This window comes from Salmo salar, chromosome 10 (genome assembly GCF_965601325.2).
Source record: "Salmo salar chromosome 10, fSalSal1, whole genome shotgun sequence".
In the NCBI taxonomy this organism is placed as follows: Eukaryota; Metazoa; Chordata; class Actinopteri; order Salmoniformes; family Salmonidae; genus Salmo; species Salmo salar.
This window is the reverse complement of record NC_138300.1, coordinates 44383915-44402168: the sequence shown is the minus strand read 5'-3', so window position 1 is coordinate 44402168 and position 18254 is coordinate 44383915. Positions and strand designations below refer to the sequence as shown.

The following is an 18254-nucleotide window of genomic DNA, read 5'->3' as shown; positions in this document are numbered from 1 at the left end:
TTTGTCACCCTGCCCTTGGTTCCTGGGGGCCATATGGACGCCTGCCTCTGTCCCCCCTCATACCCCCCTATGCCTCTCACCCCTCCTCTCTCTGACAGGTCCATGTGAGTGAGTCATGGAGAGAGTGAAGTCACCCGTGTGGCGTTTAATCTGTCCGACACTGCAGCATCTCATTTCCGCTCAGAGGCCCAGTGTGTGCTCTCTTCTCTTTCTCTCCCTCTATCGCTCGGTCTCGCTCTCTCGCACCCTTTCACGCTCGCATTCAGACTTCCCCACTGACGCTAACCCACTACCCTCTCTCTCTCTTACTTTTTCTACTTCACCTCTCATTCTTTATCTCTATATATCTCATACTTTATTCTCCTCTTAACCAGTACCTCTTTCATTTATCCCTCTCTCTTCATGTTTTCTGTCATACTCTGTGTATTTCTCTTACATTGGCATCTGACCCACGGCGTGACAACCTGGCAACAGGCAGCTGCCTCTGCATTATGCACTATCCTCCCTCCCCTCATCCCTCCCTCTTATCCTCTCTCCCTACCCTCCACCAAACTCTTTCATGGTAACCACCACCGGCTGTCACTGGTGACTATGGAGCTGTTTACCCACTCTCCACCTCTAATGGACCCTGTCCCTCTCCTTTCAGACTCCCCCAGGGAAGAGCAAGCCTAGGTGCCCCCATAACAACCCAGACCAAACTCACTCTATTCAACCCTTAACTCATCACTGTCAATCTCAAACCCAGCCTCTGTAGAGGGTAAACTCTGGTAGTTCCAAATATTTTAGAAACAATTGTTATTTGGAATGTGCAATATTTGAAATTCGACTGTTGAGGTAAATTGTCCAAATAATTCAAGCTACTCTCAAAATAACCATGTCGTAAGGATCACAATTATAGCAGCTATATATCCTTTCATGGTGATTAGTAACAGTACAATGGACATGCTAATTCTAATCTCTACCGTAGTGCTGAGAGTATCTGCTGAGTGCTGCTGCTGCTGCATCGTGGATCAATACTGTTTCATCAATATCAGGCAGACATGGAGTACATCAATACTTCATATGAGAGCAGAACCATGAAACCAAAGACCTGTGAAATGATTTCCTGCCGAGTTCAAATCATTGGGTACTCACAATGTATTTCATTATCAGGGGCTCTGGGGAACCAATGATGAACCAGGGAGGATGGCAGGCATTACACAGTAACCAGAGTTCACACAGACAAACATGTATGTATGTGTATGTATTTTTTATTTTATTTAACCTTTATTTATACAGGTTTTTCTCATTGAGATAACATTTATTTTTCACGAGAGACCTGGTCCAACAGCAGCAGGGAGAACAATGTTTCAGACAAAACAACTTACAAACACAACATTGAACAAAACTATAGACCCACATACAGAACTACAAATACATATTACATAAAGAAACACAAATATCATAACAAAAAAGCAGCTGACTTGTGTGTGTGAAAAACTCACTCATTAACTCTGAGGAATCTCTCCATTCACTACATGTACCCACAAGCAAAACAAGAGGCATACAGTTTTCTGAACAATTTACTAAAACCAAATCCAGCTTTTAATACTGTACATAGAAAATATAAAGTGTAACAATTCCATTTTCAATCGAATAGACACTTTGTAGTACTGTGTTAAATGAGTTGTGTGGTAGGCCACTAGTTTCAGGGAGCATCAAACATCAGCCTGAACACTGGACACCAGGGTTGGGGTCAATTCCAAGAAGTAAACTGAAATGGAATTGACCCCAACCCTGCTGGAATTGACCCCAACCCACAAGGTGTGATATCAGGTGTCAGGCTGAACAGTGGATTAGGGTTAGGATGTCAGATGTCAACCTTGTCTGTGTCTGGCAGCAGCCCCATTTCCTTCAGGATGACCGTCTCCAGGGACAGGTAGTCCTCATACTCCTTCAAGGCCTCCTCCAAGATCTGCTCCACCTGCTTCTCTGGTATGATGGGTTCCTGGGAGGGGGACAGACCAAGGAAACATGCTTTTAGTTCATCTAAAAAAAAAAAGAGAAATTAATAACAACCACAATCATATGTTGTTCAGTTTATTTCAACCCTTCAGACCAATTGTGAGACTTCTCACAACAACCTCACAGAGAGATTCCCAGCTGTTGATAGAGTTCTACATTTTCTCTATGACGGAAAACTATCAGATTACGATCTCTGTGATCAGTATTTACTCTACCTTGTCAGAGAAATGCTAAGATCAGTTATATAAAGAAGGTCAACCAACCCATTGTATTGTCTTTCATAATATCCTTCTTTGGTTAAACCTAACCTCATTCAAAACATCAGAGTTTGTGGTCTCCCTAGCAACAGGCCAGGACTAGCAAGTACAAAAATTCAGCTTGTGGTGTGAGAAAGTGAGAGGATAACAAAGTGAATGTTTTTTTTTTTATATATATAATGGCCATTTTGAATTTCTGTCTTATCAGTGCCAGACGGGAGAAAATCTAAACACACACACACATTTCTGAAAACAGTAATCACCGTGTTTGGTTTTAAATTCTTGAGGTCTGCGTCTGTGTAGCCTACTCGTAAAAGTATTTGGTCTGGATGGAATTTAATTTGTGTGTTTCTCTCCAAATGAGTGCAAAATAATAGGTTGGGAGACATGTCTGAATTGAATGTTGGTTGTTTACTTGAAAATAAATGTATTCACTAGCCTTAAGATAGTCTTCGATCATCTTGACATAAGCCAGCGGGTTAGGGGATTTATTCTAAACTTTAATTTGTGCCATAACAGTAATTTTGTTCTGTCTGTTTGGGAAGAAAGACAGAATAAATATACATGAGCTCTGGGACAAATGCGCTATCATTGTCGCACAAAGATATAAAACCGTGTTTCAATCATAATCATTGTAATTTTCCCTTATATGTAGATGGTGTATAGTTTAGATTGGGAGTAGACATTCCATGGTGGGTGGCAAAGATAATTTAAATCTGATGATTTAGAATGATCTTAAATGGTTACAGACTAAATACTGTTTAATGAGAATGAGAGCATTTAAAGACTGAGTGAATTAAAGGTGAACTCAAACTCAAAGTTTGCTCAACAACAGCAACTATGTTCTCTAGAACCAAACTGGCTAGGTGTTCTTTCAGGGGGACACAAGGGGAAGTATACACATTGTTTCCAGTAACCTTGGTTGAAATCACAGCCATAAGTTGCCCACTCAAGCGTCAGATAATGGGTCTAATGGTCATGTGAAACCAGTTAGCTAGTTTTGCAAGGAGTGCTTTCCTTAGCCTGAAAGGTTTGATCAACCAGTTAACTAGTTTGGCAAGGAATGCTTTGCTTGGCCTGAAAGGTTTGATAACCGCTGCCCAGACATCTCCCTCTGATAGACAATTATGGAGTGGATGTGAATATTACAGTCTGTACACCTCTCCTGCTCTCTGCTGCTGAGAATCAAATACCAAGCTATGAATTAGTCATGAGAGTGAACAGATTCCCGCTCCTCTCACACACTTGACTTTGCAGAATTGGACTGAGCACATGTACAGTTGAAGTGGGAAGTTTACATACACCTTAGCCAAATACATGTAAACTCAGTTTTTCACAATTCCTGACATTTAATCCTAGTACAAATTCCCTGATTTAGGTCAGTTAGGATCACCACTTTATTATAAGAATGTGAAATGTCAGAATAATAGTAGAGAGAATTATTTTTTTCAGCTTTTATTTCTTTCATCACATTCCCAGTGGGTCAGAAGTTTACATACCAAATACTAATTGAGTGTAGCTTTCCTTTAAATTGTGTCAAACGTTTCGGGTAGCCTTCCACAAGCTTCCCACAATAAGTTGGGTGAATTTTGTCCCATTCTTCCTGACAGAGCTGGTGTAACTGAGTCAGGTTTGTAGGCCTTGCTCGCACACACTTTTTCAGTTCTGCCCACAAATTTTCTATAGGGTTGAGGTCAGGGCTTTGTGATGGCCAATACATTGACTTTGTTGTCCTTAAGCCATTTTGCTACAACTTTGGAAGTTCTGGCAAAATGTATTCATTTGGATCCAAGCTTTAACTTCCTGACTGATGTCTTGAGATGTTGCTTCAATACATACACAGAATTTTCCAGCCTCATGATGCCATCTATTTTGTGAAGTGCACCAGTCCCTCCTGCAGCAAAGCAGCCCCACAACATGATGCTGCGACCCCTGTGCTTCACGGTTGGGATGGTATTCTTCGGCTTGCAAGCCTCCCCCTTTTTCCTCCAAACATAATGATGTGCATTATGGCCAAACAGTTCTATTTTTGTTTATCAGACCAGAGGACATTTCTCCAAAAAGTATGATCTTTGTCCCCATGTGCAGTTGCAAACCGTAGTCTGGCTTTCTTATGGCGGTTTTGGAGCAGTGGCTTCTTCCTTGCTGAGCGGCCTTTCAGGTTATGTCAATATAGGACTCGTTTTACTGTGGATATAGATACTTTTGTACCTGTTTCCTCCAGCATCTTCACAAGGTCCTTTGCTGTTGTTCTGGGATTGATTTGCACTTTTCGCACCAAAGTACGTTCATCTCTAGGAGACAGAACGCATCTCCTTCCTGAGAGGTATGACAGCTGCGTGGTCCCATATTGTTTATACTTGTGTACTACTGTTTGTACAGATGAACGTGGTACCTTCAGGTGTTTGGAAATTGCTCCCAAGGATAAACCAGACTTGTGGAGGTCTACAATTATTTTTCTGAGGTCTTGGCTGATTTCTTTTGATTTTCCCATGATGTCAAGCAAAGAGGCACTGAGTTTGAAGGTTGGCCTTGAAATACATCCACAGATACACCTCCAATTGACTCAAATTATGTCAATTAGCCTATCATAAGTTTCTAAAGCCATGACATCATTTTCTGGAATTTTCCAAGCTGTTTAAAGGCACAGTCAACAGTAAACCTCTGACCCACTGGAATTGTGATACAGTGAATTATAAGTAAAGTAATCTGTCTGTAAACAATTGTTGAAAAATTACTTGTGTCAAGTAGATGTCCTAACCGACTTGCCAAAACTATAGTTTGTTAACAAGAAATTTGTGGAGTGGCTGAGAAATGAGTTTTAATGACTCCAACCTAAGTGTATGTAAACTTACGACTTCAACTGTAACTTTGGGTCAATTAAACCCGTTTGCAAGACTTACATTGTGTAGCAGATTGTCACCTTCTGGTTCAAGACGTTGAGAATAACTTAGAAACAGGTACTCAGGAGTACACACACATTATGCATCAAGCAATCTGTTAGCAATCTGTTATGTCATGGCCGTCTTAAAGGATTTTGGGAAAATAAAAATATAATTTTTTTTAAATGTGCAGACAGCCCAACTTTAAGCAGGCAATATTCGATGCTCTGGCTTTAAACGTATGCGCTAAAAATGGCAAAACTTTAGAACCAGTTTGAATCTGTTCTGACCATGTGACATTATACACAGATAATGCTTTCCATCAGTTAATTATCATCTCTATATACTGTATCCCACCGTCTTCTTTCTCAGCTCCTCTGCCTCGGAGTCTTTCTTCTCCTTGGCTCTCATCTCCCTCCTCTTCTCAAAGTACACCAGCCTGTCCACCTCCTTCTCAAAGTACTTACTCATGCTCAGCTTCTACACACACACACACACACACACACACACACACACACACACACACACACACACACACACACACACACACACACACACACACACACACACACACACACACACACACACACACACACACACACACACACACACACACAAACATACACACATACACACACACACACACACACACACACAGGATGGTAGAGTTATATCAAACGCATTGGAGATAATAAAACACAGATGGTAAAATAGAATACATCCTGTTGTCCTAGAGGCCACCTCTAGTACAAACCTCATTGCTGGAGGGGCTGCGAAGTGTCCATGGGATCTCCAGAATATGCAGAGTGCCCAGGTGATCAGACACAGCCAGGAGATGCTGCTTTGCTGTTTGTACAACAAACAAAAAGTGAATCAGATTAACACAGAACTTTCTGAATCCAACAATAAATAAATGCAGGGATCCAGCAGCAGCAGCATTAGCAACATAGCCTGGTTCCAGATCTGTTTGAGCTGTCTTGTCAATTCCTACCCCTACAAACAGATCTGGGACCATGCTGGTAGCACCAAGATCAGCGGCGACTCACAGGACACGATCCAGGGTTTGATGCATGTGATCTGGGTGGCAGTGATGTTCTGGGTCTGGGAGGGCTCATGGGTCTTCTCCAGAAGGTCCCACACATCGATGTTCCCGTCCTCCTTACCGATAAAGAAGACAGCTGGACGTGACTGGGACCAGTATCCCACAGTGCACTTCTTTTGAGAACACGATGACTGGATGATGGGGCCGTTCTGAAAGGTTGTAGATCACAACAAGTTCAAATGCTTAAAAACATTTTATAAGCCTTATCATAAAACCTTATAAAGGCTCATATATACTTACAACAAGTTAGAATGCATTATACCCGCAGGGTTTAAGTTAAGTGATACCAAATTATCTTAATGAGTCTGTGTTTGACCAAATGTTGTTATTGTTGTTACCATGACGCCCTCCTTCCAGATGGCAAAGGTCCATCCTCCCACGGTCAGAATGATGTCTTTAAAGAAGGGAGACCGACGAACAGTGTTCACCTGCCCATCATGGATTATAAACCGATGAGAGGGCTTGGCACCTGAAAAACAGAGAGAAGTAGACAGAAACAGAGAGAGAGACAGAGAGAGACAGAAAGAGAGAGTGTGCGATTAAAATTGGCAAAAAACACACACATTTATTTCCACAGGGCCGGGGGGTGAGACAGGGATGCAGCTTAAGCCCACCTTCTTCAACATATATATCAACGAATTGGCGAGGGCACTAGAACAGTCTGCAGCACCCGGCCTCACCCTACTAGAATCTGAAGTCAAATGTCTACTGATGATCTGGTGCTTCTGTCCCCAACCAATGAGGGCCTACAGCAGCACCTAGATCTTCTGCACAGATTCTGTGAGACCTGGGCCCTGACAGTATATCTCAGTTAGACAAAAATAATGGTGTTCCAAAAAAGGTCCAGTTGCCAGGACCACAAATACAAATTCCATCTAGACACCGTTGCCCTAGAGCTCACAAAAAAACTATACATACCTCAGCCTAAAAATCAGCAAGTAACACAGGTAACTTCCACAAAGCTGTGAACGATCTGAGAGACAAGGCAATAAGGACCTTCTATGCCATCAAAAGGAACATAAAATTCAACATACCAATTAGGATCTGTCTAAAAATACTTGAATCAGTTATAGAACCCATTGCCCTTTATGGTTGTGAGGTCTGGGGGTCCGCTCACCAACCAAGAATTCACAAAATGGGACAAAAACAGCATGCAGAATTCTGCACAAATATCCTCCATGTATAATGTAAAACACCAAATAATGCATGCAGCGCAGAATTAGGCCGATACCCGCTAATTATCAAAATCCAGAAAAGAGACAAATTCTACAACCACCTAAAAGGAAGCAAGTCCCAAACCTTCCATAACAAAGCCATTACCTACAGAGAAATTAACCTGGAGAAGAGGCCCCTAAGTATGCTGATCCTGGGGCCTTGTTCACAAACACAAACAGACCCCACAGAGCCCCAGGACAGCAACACAATTAGACCCAACCAAATCATGAGAAAACAAAAAGATAATTACTTGACACATTGGAAAGAATTTACAAAACAACTGAGAAAACTAGAATGCTATATTTGGCCCTAAACAGAGAGTACACAGTGGCAGGATACCTGACTACTGTGACTGACCCAAAATTAAGGAAATATTTCACTATATACAGACTCAGTGAGCATAGCCTTGCTATTGAGAAAGGCCGCTGAAGGCAGACCTGGCTCTCAAGAGAAGACCTGTTGGCACTAGAAAAGGGAAACCAGTGAAGAACAAAACACCATTGTAAATACAACCTATATTTTTATTTATTTATTTTCCCTTTTGTACTTTAACTATTTGCACATCATTACAACACTGTATAGACATAATGACATTTGAAATGTCTTTATTCTTTTGGAACTTTTGTGAGTGTAATGTTTACTGTTAATCTTTTACTATTTATTTCACTTTGTTTATTATCTATTTCACTTGCTTTGGCAATGTAAACATCTGTTTCCCATGCTAATGAAGCCCTTAAATTGAATTGAAATTGAATTGAATTGAGAGAGAGATGACTCCAGTTCAATGACATAGGAGATGAGCCACATGGAAAATGAGTCTGAGGCAGGTATGTGTGTCTGAATGTTTCATCAAGATTTGAATCAACATTGGTGCCATGTCGAAGGACCAGTATCTCCCTTTTGGGATACAGTAATAACGTTAAAGCTAAATAAACAGTCTACTGACCACTGGGAGCACATATTATAGTATAATGTCATTTCCCTTGGGAACCATTTCTCCCTTACCATTAACTAACATGCTGAGAGGAACGTGCTTTATAGGGAGCAATTTACCATTAATGTACAAGCAAATCACCTTTGTCTACCCTGACGCTGTTGTGACACGAGACACAGTTTATTATTAAGTAATCACATTCCTGTGCCCTGCCAAAACAAGATGAGGGAACCAAGTTTAATCTCCTGTAATTGGTCATAAATTGCTGAATGTCTCAATACTTTAGTAGTGATACTATTGTAGTCTAGCAGCCATGATATTAAATATATTTCCCAGACAGTAAATGCCTTGTTTTGTTTCTTGACTGCCTCAAATCTCTTGCGCTTAAACAAACTATGATTAGGAGGAGAATAGGAGATCCTGAAGGCATTGTTTGAGTCTCCATGGAATCTGTAGAGCAGTTACATTCATGATACTTAAGATATATGAAACAAGCAACCAATCTCCCCGATTACTCAGAGCTCTAGAGGTTTAGGAGATGTATTTTCCTTGGCTGTGAACCAACGGACGTGTTAACTGTAAGAGTATAGTTTAAATGATATTATAGATAAAGTCTCATTTATGATGATCTTACTGAACAGTCGTCCAGAGTCGTTGTCCTTCTCCAACTTCCAGTCTGTGTACACAAGCTCTCCGTCCTGAGGGCAAAATGTGGTAGAAAGAACAGGTTCTAGCGGAGTTTTACCTTAGTGTAAGGAAGCCCCAGGATGGATAGTTTACAGTTGGCATACAGTATGAAGTAACCTGTGACTTGAATTGAGTTCTTCATGAAAGGTATTAACTCCATAACTCATCAATGAAACACATTCCACCTCTAGTAGTATGCACTTTTCAGTTACTTGATAATAGTTCCCCCTTGGAACTTCCTTCCATCCATCCATCCATCCATCCATCCATCCATCCATCCATCCATCCATCCATCCATCCATCCATCCATATAATAGCTATGGAGAAGAAAGGCTACGTTACCTCGGTCCCTGCGTATAACTTGGTGCAGATGTCCTCCAGCGGTTTGAGTTGTCTGGCTGAAGGCACTCTGAGCAGGGCGTACTCTGGAGCAACCTCTGACCTCTCTGCATTCAGGTGGGCCCTGTCTGTCAGGGGTTAATAGGGGGAAGCACGGAGTGAGCAGTGTTGTTATGCAGTTAAACATCATAGTTAGGGCATTTATTCCAGATAGCCTTTTGTAGCTCTTTAATGACTGTTACTCTGTGAGTGAAACAGCCAGGGCAGTTGACCGGAGAGCACGCAGAGTCCTGGGGCTTTAATGACTGTTACTCTGTGAGTGAAACAGCCAGGGCAGTTGACCGGAGAGCAAGCAGAGTCCTGGGGCTTTAATGACTGTTACTCTGTGAGTGAAACAGCCAGGGCAGTTGACCGGAGAGCACGCAGAGTCCTGGGGCTCTGTAAGGCTTGGTACCAGCTCAGTCATCTGACCACCACCAGCAGGAGAGGGAGAAGGAGAGAAGTGCCCTTTTCAGTGACAAAAGCCCCACTGTCTGCAGTGATAGTGCAGGACTCGACAGCGTGTTCACAGCCCTTTATCGCCATATTATATTAGCTATCTCTAGGGTATATCTGTCTGATCACTACACACTATTAGTTATAGGAGATGTAGGCTACTCATTATAACTGTGGTTAAGATCAAATTGGGTTACACTAACAAACGTTCCAGTGATGACTGATGACACGAAGATCACCACCTTCTACAATCTAAACCTAGTGTTCCTATTGGGTTGGAGGATCGTAGGGAGGAGTCTTTAAGACAGGACAGGTAACACCTTCCAATCAAGACTCTCTATGTTAGTTACCTGACCTTCCATTCTCTAACAGACAAAGCCGCTACCCACCTTAACTCAAGACAGCTGACCCTATTCATTACATAGATCATATCGAAACAGCCCACGACATGCCCAAAAAACGCCCCAAAAATTCAGCACTTTTTATTTTCAGTAACCTAAAATGAATTCATTCCATAACCATTATGAAAGCTGTGTGTATAAAGGCAGATCTTAAAACAGCAAGACAAAGGCAGGTTTTCTTCTAAGATGTACCACCCGAGACACAGGAACATCTTTTGGCCCCAGGGGCTCAGCAGCATATTGCAAACAGCTGACAGTCAACAAGGTTAATGCCCCCTGACTATGAGAGCCTTGTCTAGGTCTGGGACCGATCGTTTAATAAAACCGTATGAAACCAGAGGCGAGAGGGGTGAGATGGGTGAGGGGGGGTGGTGAAGGGAGAGACGGCCATGCCCCACTGATCATGGTGCTCACTGATCCAAAGTAGAATCTGAGACAGTGGCACACTCAAACACATACACAAGCATGTCGAACGCAATGTACAGACACACTGACAAACACATCACACACTCCACAGACAGTGTGTGCCCTGCGGGTCCATTACAAAGAGTAACTAGTCTCTTATATCTTTATCTCCTAAGATTCTTGATTTGAAGACAGATGTTGTTTTGGCTTGCTGTTTAGTGTTCCGCTCATCTGTGTTGCTTCAAGGGGTTAGAAAAAAGGGAGGATGAAAATAGGAAAAGAAAGAGTGACAGCAAGAGAAATAAACAGAGGGAAGGGAGATGCTCACCTGCATCACTGCCTGAAGGAGAAGGAGAGAGAGAAAAAAGGTAGAGGAAGAGGGAAGGTAAATACTCACCTGCGTTGCTACCTGTATGGTTGTCACAGGTGTTGTCTCGCAGGCTGATTTTCAAAGGGCTGTATTCCCCGCTGGTATCAATCTTAGGCAGGGAAACCTGACACATGACAAGACGATAGCTTTGACATCTAACTAATGCCTTTAGAGAACTGTCAAACACACAGTACATTCCAAAAATAGGCAACACTAGAAACACCACTCTCCCTTCATATTTTCTATGTGTAATTCTGACAGATTAGAAGTGTAGGGGGAAAATAAAGTGTAGATAAAGGGGTTGAAGTTGAGACTGAACCCTGGTCTCTGGGGTCATACCAGGAGTGTTACCAATTAACCAAGGGGTCTGTTATACATCAGTAATGGTACAGTATGATATATACAGTATGATATATTGTATGATATATGCTGTACCCTGATGAGTGGTTTCCATGTGAGGTCAAGGTGTTTGAAGGTGTTGGGAACACCGTGAGGATTCTCCAGGGGTTTCTCCTCCACCTTCTGTTTCCGCTGGTCGGCCATGGTCTGGAGTACCCTCGGAGCACGAATATCCCAGAACATCACACAGCTGTTCAGGGAGAGAGAGACAAACACAGGGAAAACAAAAGAAACAAACAAAAACACCAACAAAGAGACAGGAACTAACATTTCATACATCGAAATTATAATTGTATTGTTTTTCATTCAATATTATTTTTATTTTTTTATAAAACGTTTGCATTTAGTCAGTCATTTAATATTAATGCCACTTTGTACCAATCAGGGGCGCAGGTGACGATCTGAACACATATTCCATTCCTGTTCTCCATCGGTACCCCCATTCTAGAGACCTTATCAGAATGAAAGAGAGAAAATGAATAAATACCTACTACACCACAGGTAGGCTTTTCAGTCCTTGTCACGGTGAGTAATGATATCCCATTTAGGGTCGAAACCTTGACCTAATAAAAGGGAGCACTTGGGAGCATAGACCATTGTGCCGCTGTATTTTAGTCCTAGAATAATGCCATCCCTCCCTCTATGGTTTTACAGGTTTGGCTCCCTGGGGACACTTTGATAATTGCCTGGTTTCACTTAAACCAATGACTGTCCGTGGATTGTAACGAAGCATTGCACCACCCACACGCTTCTTTAGACATAAGACAAAAGACACACTTTATTAGATGGTATAACCAACTCACTTCAAATGCAGGGCATACAAGGAGATTGGGGAAGGGATAACTTGATTACTATCCACCTCTTTAATAAAACCATGTGAATGTAGCCTGGGTGTCAAGTCTGTTTCTGCTCTCTTGCCAACTCCTTCTGGTATTGTCATGCTCAATATTACACTGGCACCCAGGCTAGTGTGAAAGGCTTGTAGTGATATTATTACTAAGACAGCACTATATAGGCATCACAACAAGTCCCTTGAAGATACGTGTTACCTACTATTACCTGCTCTGACCTGTTAGGGAGGCTTGTGTTGACAGGATCCCTGACATAGAGATGATCTATGATGATCTATGGTGCTTCCTGACGTAGATGGACCATAGCAATTATGTCTAAAAGCCTGTTGTGACATTCACCCTTGACCACTCCTATACAGCTATTCCTATAGACCTTCTCTACTGTGACTAATTTCACTGTTCATCTATCTCAGATCCTGCTAAAATTCATTGTGTAACGGTCAAAGTGCTTTTAAGTCAGATTGGAACGTAAATTAAACAGAGTCAACATACCAAAATTAGACTCAGAAATCATTAGCGTGATAAGAGGACCTAGCTAACCCTTTTAACGTAAGTGTTTGAATATCAGTGTGTAAATTAGGTGTGAAGGCTTAAAAGTGTCAGTTGAGTAGTTCTCACTGGACCCTGGTAGGTTGGTACTTTGTTAAGTGTATTTACTTTAGATCTCATAAGGTGGGGCCTCCCGAGTGCTGCAGCGGTCTAAGGCAATGCATCGCCGTGCTAGCTGTGCCATTAGAGATTCTAGGTTAGAGTCCAGGCTCTGTCGCAGCCGGCCGCGACCGGGAGACCCATGGGGCGGCACACAATTGGCTTAGAGTCATCCGGGTTAGGGGAGGGTTTGGCCGGCAGGGATGTCCTTGTCCCATTGCGCACTAGCAACTCCAGTGGCGGGCCACGCACAGTGCACGCTGACACTACAGTGTTTCCGCCGACACATTGGTGCGGCTGGCTTCCGGGTTAAGTGGGCATTGTGTCAAAAAGCAGTGCGGCTTGGGTGGGTTGTGTTTCGGAGGACACACGGCTCTCGACCTTTGCCTCCCCCGAGTCCATACGGAAGTTGTAGTGATGATACAAGACTGTATCTACCAATTGGATACCATGAAATTGGGGTGAAAAAAGGGGTAAAAAAATTGGTGGTGGGAGCCGAGTGTGTTGAGACCAAAACGTTCAAGAATGTTTCATTTGGACAAAAACAGAAAAGTCAAATAGACAAGCACAAATCACATTAGTATTTTCCCATGGTAAGAATTCACAATCAAATAATTAGCTAATAAAGCATCTTAAAGGGATAGTTCAGGATTTTTGCAACCACCTCTAACTTCCTTCATACTGGACGGAGAGAAATATTCACAAGTTCATCTAACTCTGGGGAAGTAGATAAAGGGCGTCATTGCCAAAATCCCGAACTATCCCTTTAAGTCAGTGGTATTCAAAGTCAGGTTGAGACAATTGCAGTGGCGTCGCCAAAATGAAACAATTTTGAACAAAAAAATTAAAGGGTACAGAATATTGTATGGGTCAATATACAAATGTTTTTGGGAAAGGTCATTTGAGAAGAGCGATGAAAATGTAATTCATTTAATTTTTTGTTGTTGATTGAAAAATATAAAATGTATCGATTTTAAAGGTCCAATGCAGCCATTTTTTATCTCAATATCGAATCATTTCTGGGTAACTAACAATGAAGTACCTCACTGTAATTGTTTTCAATTAAAATGGTCAAGAATAAAACTAAAATACTGTAGCTTCTATACAAAGAGCAATTTCTCAAGAAAGAATTTTGCTAGGACTTTCAGGCGGTCTTTTCAGACAGCTCTTACATTTAAATTTGAATTTTTGTATTTATTTTACCTTTATGTAACTAGGCAAGTCAGTTAAGAACAAATTCTTATTTTCAATGACGGCCTAGGAACAGTGGGTTAACTGCCTTGTTCAGGGGCAGAACGACACATTTTTACCTTGTCGGCTCGGGGATTCGATCTTGCAACCTTTCGGTTACTAGTCTAACGCTCCAACCACTAGGCTACCTGCCACCCCACTAAAAGGGCATTATCATAATTTTCACAATTTCACAGTATTACTCCAACCTCAGTGTGGAAATATATATAAAACACAGGTAAATCTATTTTTGACTGCACTGGGCCTTTAACATTCTGTTTCTAGATTTGGGGAGGGGTGGGGTCCCCCAGAAATTCTGGATTCGAAACTGGAGTCCCCACTAAAAAAGTTTGAATACCACTGCTTTATAGTTTAGTCAAAAGACAAACAATTCATAATGATTCAAAAGTATCCCTCAAATTGCTCTCTTCATAAGGCATCAGCCTACCCTCACCCCGCTCTCATCCCCCTACAGCAGGTATTCCCAAACAGGGGTATGCAATGACGTCGGGGGTACGCCAAATAAAAATGTGATTCACATTGAGAAAAAAAAAAAGTATATATATTTTCTTTCCTTCACATTTTCAAACAGTTCATTTATATTTTCCAACGGGGCTATACATTTGGGTTAGGTTTTTTTTCTCGCATGAGTAGCCTCGTTTCACTGCCAAAAATAAAATTAAACCATCTAGTGTTCAGCGAAATAACAACACAATGTCAAATACAGGTAGCCTAGTCAAATAATTAACATCCAATCACATTAACCGTTACTCGCTCGCGGGATTTTCAATAACGGTCCGTATGTAGCCTAACGTAGCTGCTGCTGCTCATTCCATTTGCTCGAAAATTGATAAATGGTTAAAAAAAGTAAGGCCCGTGTCCATACAGACACATACCAGCTTTACTGGTAGTACTGCTACATCTAGCAGTACTACACCTGCACCTGTTGATGACACAAGTTGTTCTGCTTCCACGAGCACATCCAATGCTAGCATCAGTAATTCTACATTTGTTGTTAGCCCAGCTAGCATGGACACTGACAATTGTGAATCTGATGCAGCCGAAGAGCTACTGCCCCCTTACCAAGGAAAGCACCGAACAACAGACAGGGACGTTGGACCATCGAAGTGGCGCAAATATGATGAAAACTACATCGATTTGGGGTTCACTTATATTGGGAGTAGTGCCTTTCCTCAGCCACAGTGTGGTATATGTGCAAAAGACCTATCTCACAACTCGATGAAACCTTCACTCTCGCGCAGACATTTAGAAACAAAACATGCCAATTTGGAAAATAAGCCACAGGAGTTTTTTGAGCGAGAAATAAGTCAACCTTCGAGTAGTAAGACATGTATCAAAGCAACAGATACCACTAATAAGAAGGGGCTAGAAGCGTCTTATATGGTGAGCTACCGAGTGGCTAGGACAGGCAAGCCCCATACTAGGCCAAAAAACCTATACAGACAATGTGTTCATCAAACAATACTGTTTCACAACACATCAGTGACATGGCAGGAGATGTTTTGAAACAATTACTGCTTCGCATACAAGCCAATGAATTCTATGGATTACAGCTGGATGAGTCAACAGACGTGGCGGGCCTGGCACAGCTCCTGGTATATGTCCGTTACGTTTATGGGGGGTCAATTAAGGAACACATCCTCTTCTGCAAACCACTGGAAACCAGGACAACAGGAGAGGATCTTTTTTAAGAACTGGACAGCTGTGTGACATCAAATGGACTTTGGTGGTCAAGATGTGTTGGTATCTGTACTGATGGCGCAAAAGCCATGACAGGGAGACATAGTGGAGTGGTAACGCGCATGCAAGCAGTTGCTCCTGACGCCACTTGAGTACACTGCAGCATCCACCGAGAGGCTATTGCTGCCAAGGGAATGCCTGACAGCTTGAAAGACGTTTTGGACACTACAGTGAAAATGGTTAACTTTGTTAATGCAAGGCCCCTGAACTTTCGTGTATTTTCTGCACTATGCAATGATATGGGCAGCGACCATGTAACGCTTTTACAACATACAGAAGTGCGCTGGTTATCAAAGGGCAAAGTATTGACAAATGTTTTTTAATTGATACGAACTTAAATTTTCACTTGTCTGACCGCTTGCATCATGACGATGTTTTTTCTCGCCTGAATGATCTGAATCTAGGATTACAGGGACTCTCTGCCCGACGTCTCGAATCCAGTATGGAACGAACGGAGTACGCCGGGGCCCCCTCGATGTCCAGAGGGGGCGGAGGAACATCCCGCACCTCAGACTCCTGCAGCGGGCCAGCCACCACCGGCCTGAGGAGAGACACATGGAACGAGGGGTTAATGCGGTAATCGGGGGGAAGCTGTAACCTGTAACAAACCTCGTTCACTCTCCTCAGGACTTTAAATGGCCCCACAAACCGCAGACCCAGCTTCCGACAGAGCAGGCGAAGGGGCAGGTTTCGGGTCGAGAGCCAGACCCGGTCCTCCGGTGCGAACACCGGGGCCTCACTGCGATGACAGTCTGCGCCAACTGTCTGGCGCAGCACGGCGCGCTGAAGGTGGACATGGGCGGCGTCCCATGTTTCCTCCGTGCGCCGGAACCAGTCGTCAACCGCAGGAGCCTCGGTCTGACTGATGCCAAGGAGCCAGAACAGGCTGGTACCCCAATACACACTGGAAGGGAGAGAGATTAGTGGAGGAGTGGCGGAGCGAGTTCTGGGCCATCTCTGCCCAGGGCACAAATGCTGCCCACTCCCCCGGCCGGTCCTGACAATAAGACCTCAGAAACCTACCCACATCCTGGTTAACTCTCTCCACCTGCCCGTTACTCTCGGGGTGAAAACCTGAGGTAAGGCTGACCGAGACCCCCAGACGTTCCATGAATGCCCTCCAGACCCTCGACGTGAACTGGGGACCCCGATCAGACACTATATCCTCAGGCACCCCGTAGTGCCGGAAGACGTGTGTAAACAGGGCCTCCGCAGTCTGTAGGGCCGTAGGGAGACCGGGCAAAGGGAGGAGTTGACAGGACTTAGAAAAACGATCCACAATGACCAGGATCGTGGTGTTACCCTGTGAAGGAGGAAGATCGGTCAGGAAATCTACCGACAGGTGGCAACCACGGCCGTTGTGGAACGGGTAAGGGTTGAAACTTACCTCTGGGCAGGTGCCTAGGAGCCTTACACTGGGCGCACACCGAGCAGGAGGAAACATAAACCCTCACATCCTTAGCCAAAGTGGGCCACAAGTACTTCCCACTAAGACAGCGCACCGTCCGACCAATCCCAGGATGACCAGAGGAGGGTGACGTGTGGGCCCAATAGATCAGCCGGTCGCGGACAGCAGACGGAACGTACAGACGCCCAGCTGGACACAGGAGGGGAGCACGTAACGCCTCTGCACGTAACGCCTGCTCAATATCCGCGTCCAGCACCCACACTACCGGCGCCACCAGGCAAGAGGCGGGGAGTATAGGAGTAGGATCCATGGGCCGCTCCTCTGTGTCATACAGCCGGGACAATGCGTCTGCCTTAACGTTCTGGGAGCCTGGTCTGTAAGAAAGGGTGAACACAAAACGGGTGAAAAACACAGCCCACCTTGCCTGGTGAGGGTTCAGTCTCCTCGCCACCCGGATGTACGCCAGATTGCGGTGGTCAGTCCAGATGAGAAAAGGGTGTCTAGCCCCCTCAAGCCAATGTCTCCACGCCTTCAAGGCCTTGACGACAGCCAACAGCTCCCGGTCCCCCACATCATAGTTTTGCTCCGCCAGGCTGAGCTTCTTCGAGAAGAAGGCACAGGGGCGGAGCTTCGGTGGCGTACTCGAGCGCTGAGAGAGCACAGCTCCTATCCCAGCCTCGGACACGTCCACCTCCACTATGAACACCAAAGAGGGATCCGGATTGGCCAACACGGGAGCCGAGGTAAACAGAGCCCTCAGGTGATTAAAAGCCCTGTCCGCCTCAGCTGACCACTGCAAGCGCACCGGGCCCCCTTCAGCAGTGAGGTAATGGGAGCCGCTACCTGACCAAAACCCCGGATAAACC

The 18254-nt window shown here is 43.8% G+C and overlaps 1 protein-coding gene across 2 annotated transcripts in view; it reads right to left on the bottom strand.

The window, feature by feature from the left end:
- Positions 1 to 1230: 1230 nt before the first annotated feature.
- dnai3 (dynein axonemal intermediate chain 3) overlaps positions 1231 to 18254 on the bottom strand; it is a 35164-nt gene continuing 18140 nt past the window's right edge. For both annotated transcript variants that reach the window (XM_014123368.3, XM_014123366.3), the window contains exons 14-23: positions 11869 to 11942; positions 11527 to 11680; positions 11119 to 11215; positions 9424 to 9548; positions 9029 to 9092; positions 6584 to 6714; positions 6190 to 6394; positions 5898 to 5989; positions 5501 to 5623; positions 1231 to 1987 (exon numbers count right to left, since the gene is read on the bottom strand). In XM_014123368.3, coding sequence (XP_013978843.1) covers positions 1850 to 1987; positions 5501 to 5623; positions 5898 to 5989; positions 6190 to 6394; positions 6584 to 6714; positions 9029 to 9092; positions 9424 to 9548; positions 11119 to 11215; positions 11527 to 11680; positions 11869 to 11942 — 1203 coding nt within the window. In that variant the 3' untranslated portion in view covers positions 1231 to 1849. The remainder of the gene's footprint in view (positions 1988 to 5500; positions 5624 to 5897; positions 5990 to 6189; positions 6395 to 6583; positions 6715 to 9028; positions 9093 to 9423; positions 9549 to 11118; positions 11216 to 11526; positions 11681 to 11868; positions 11943 to 18254) is intronic.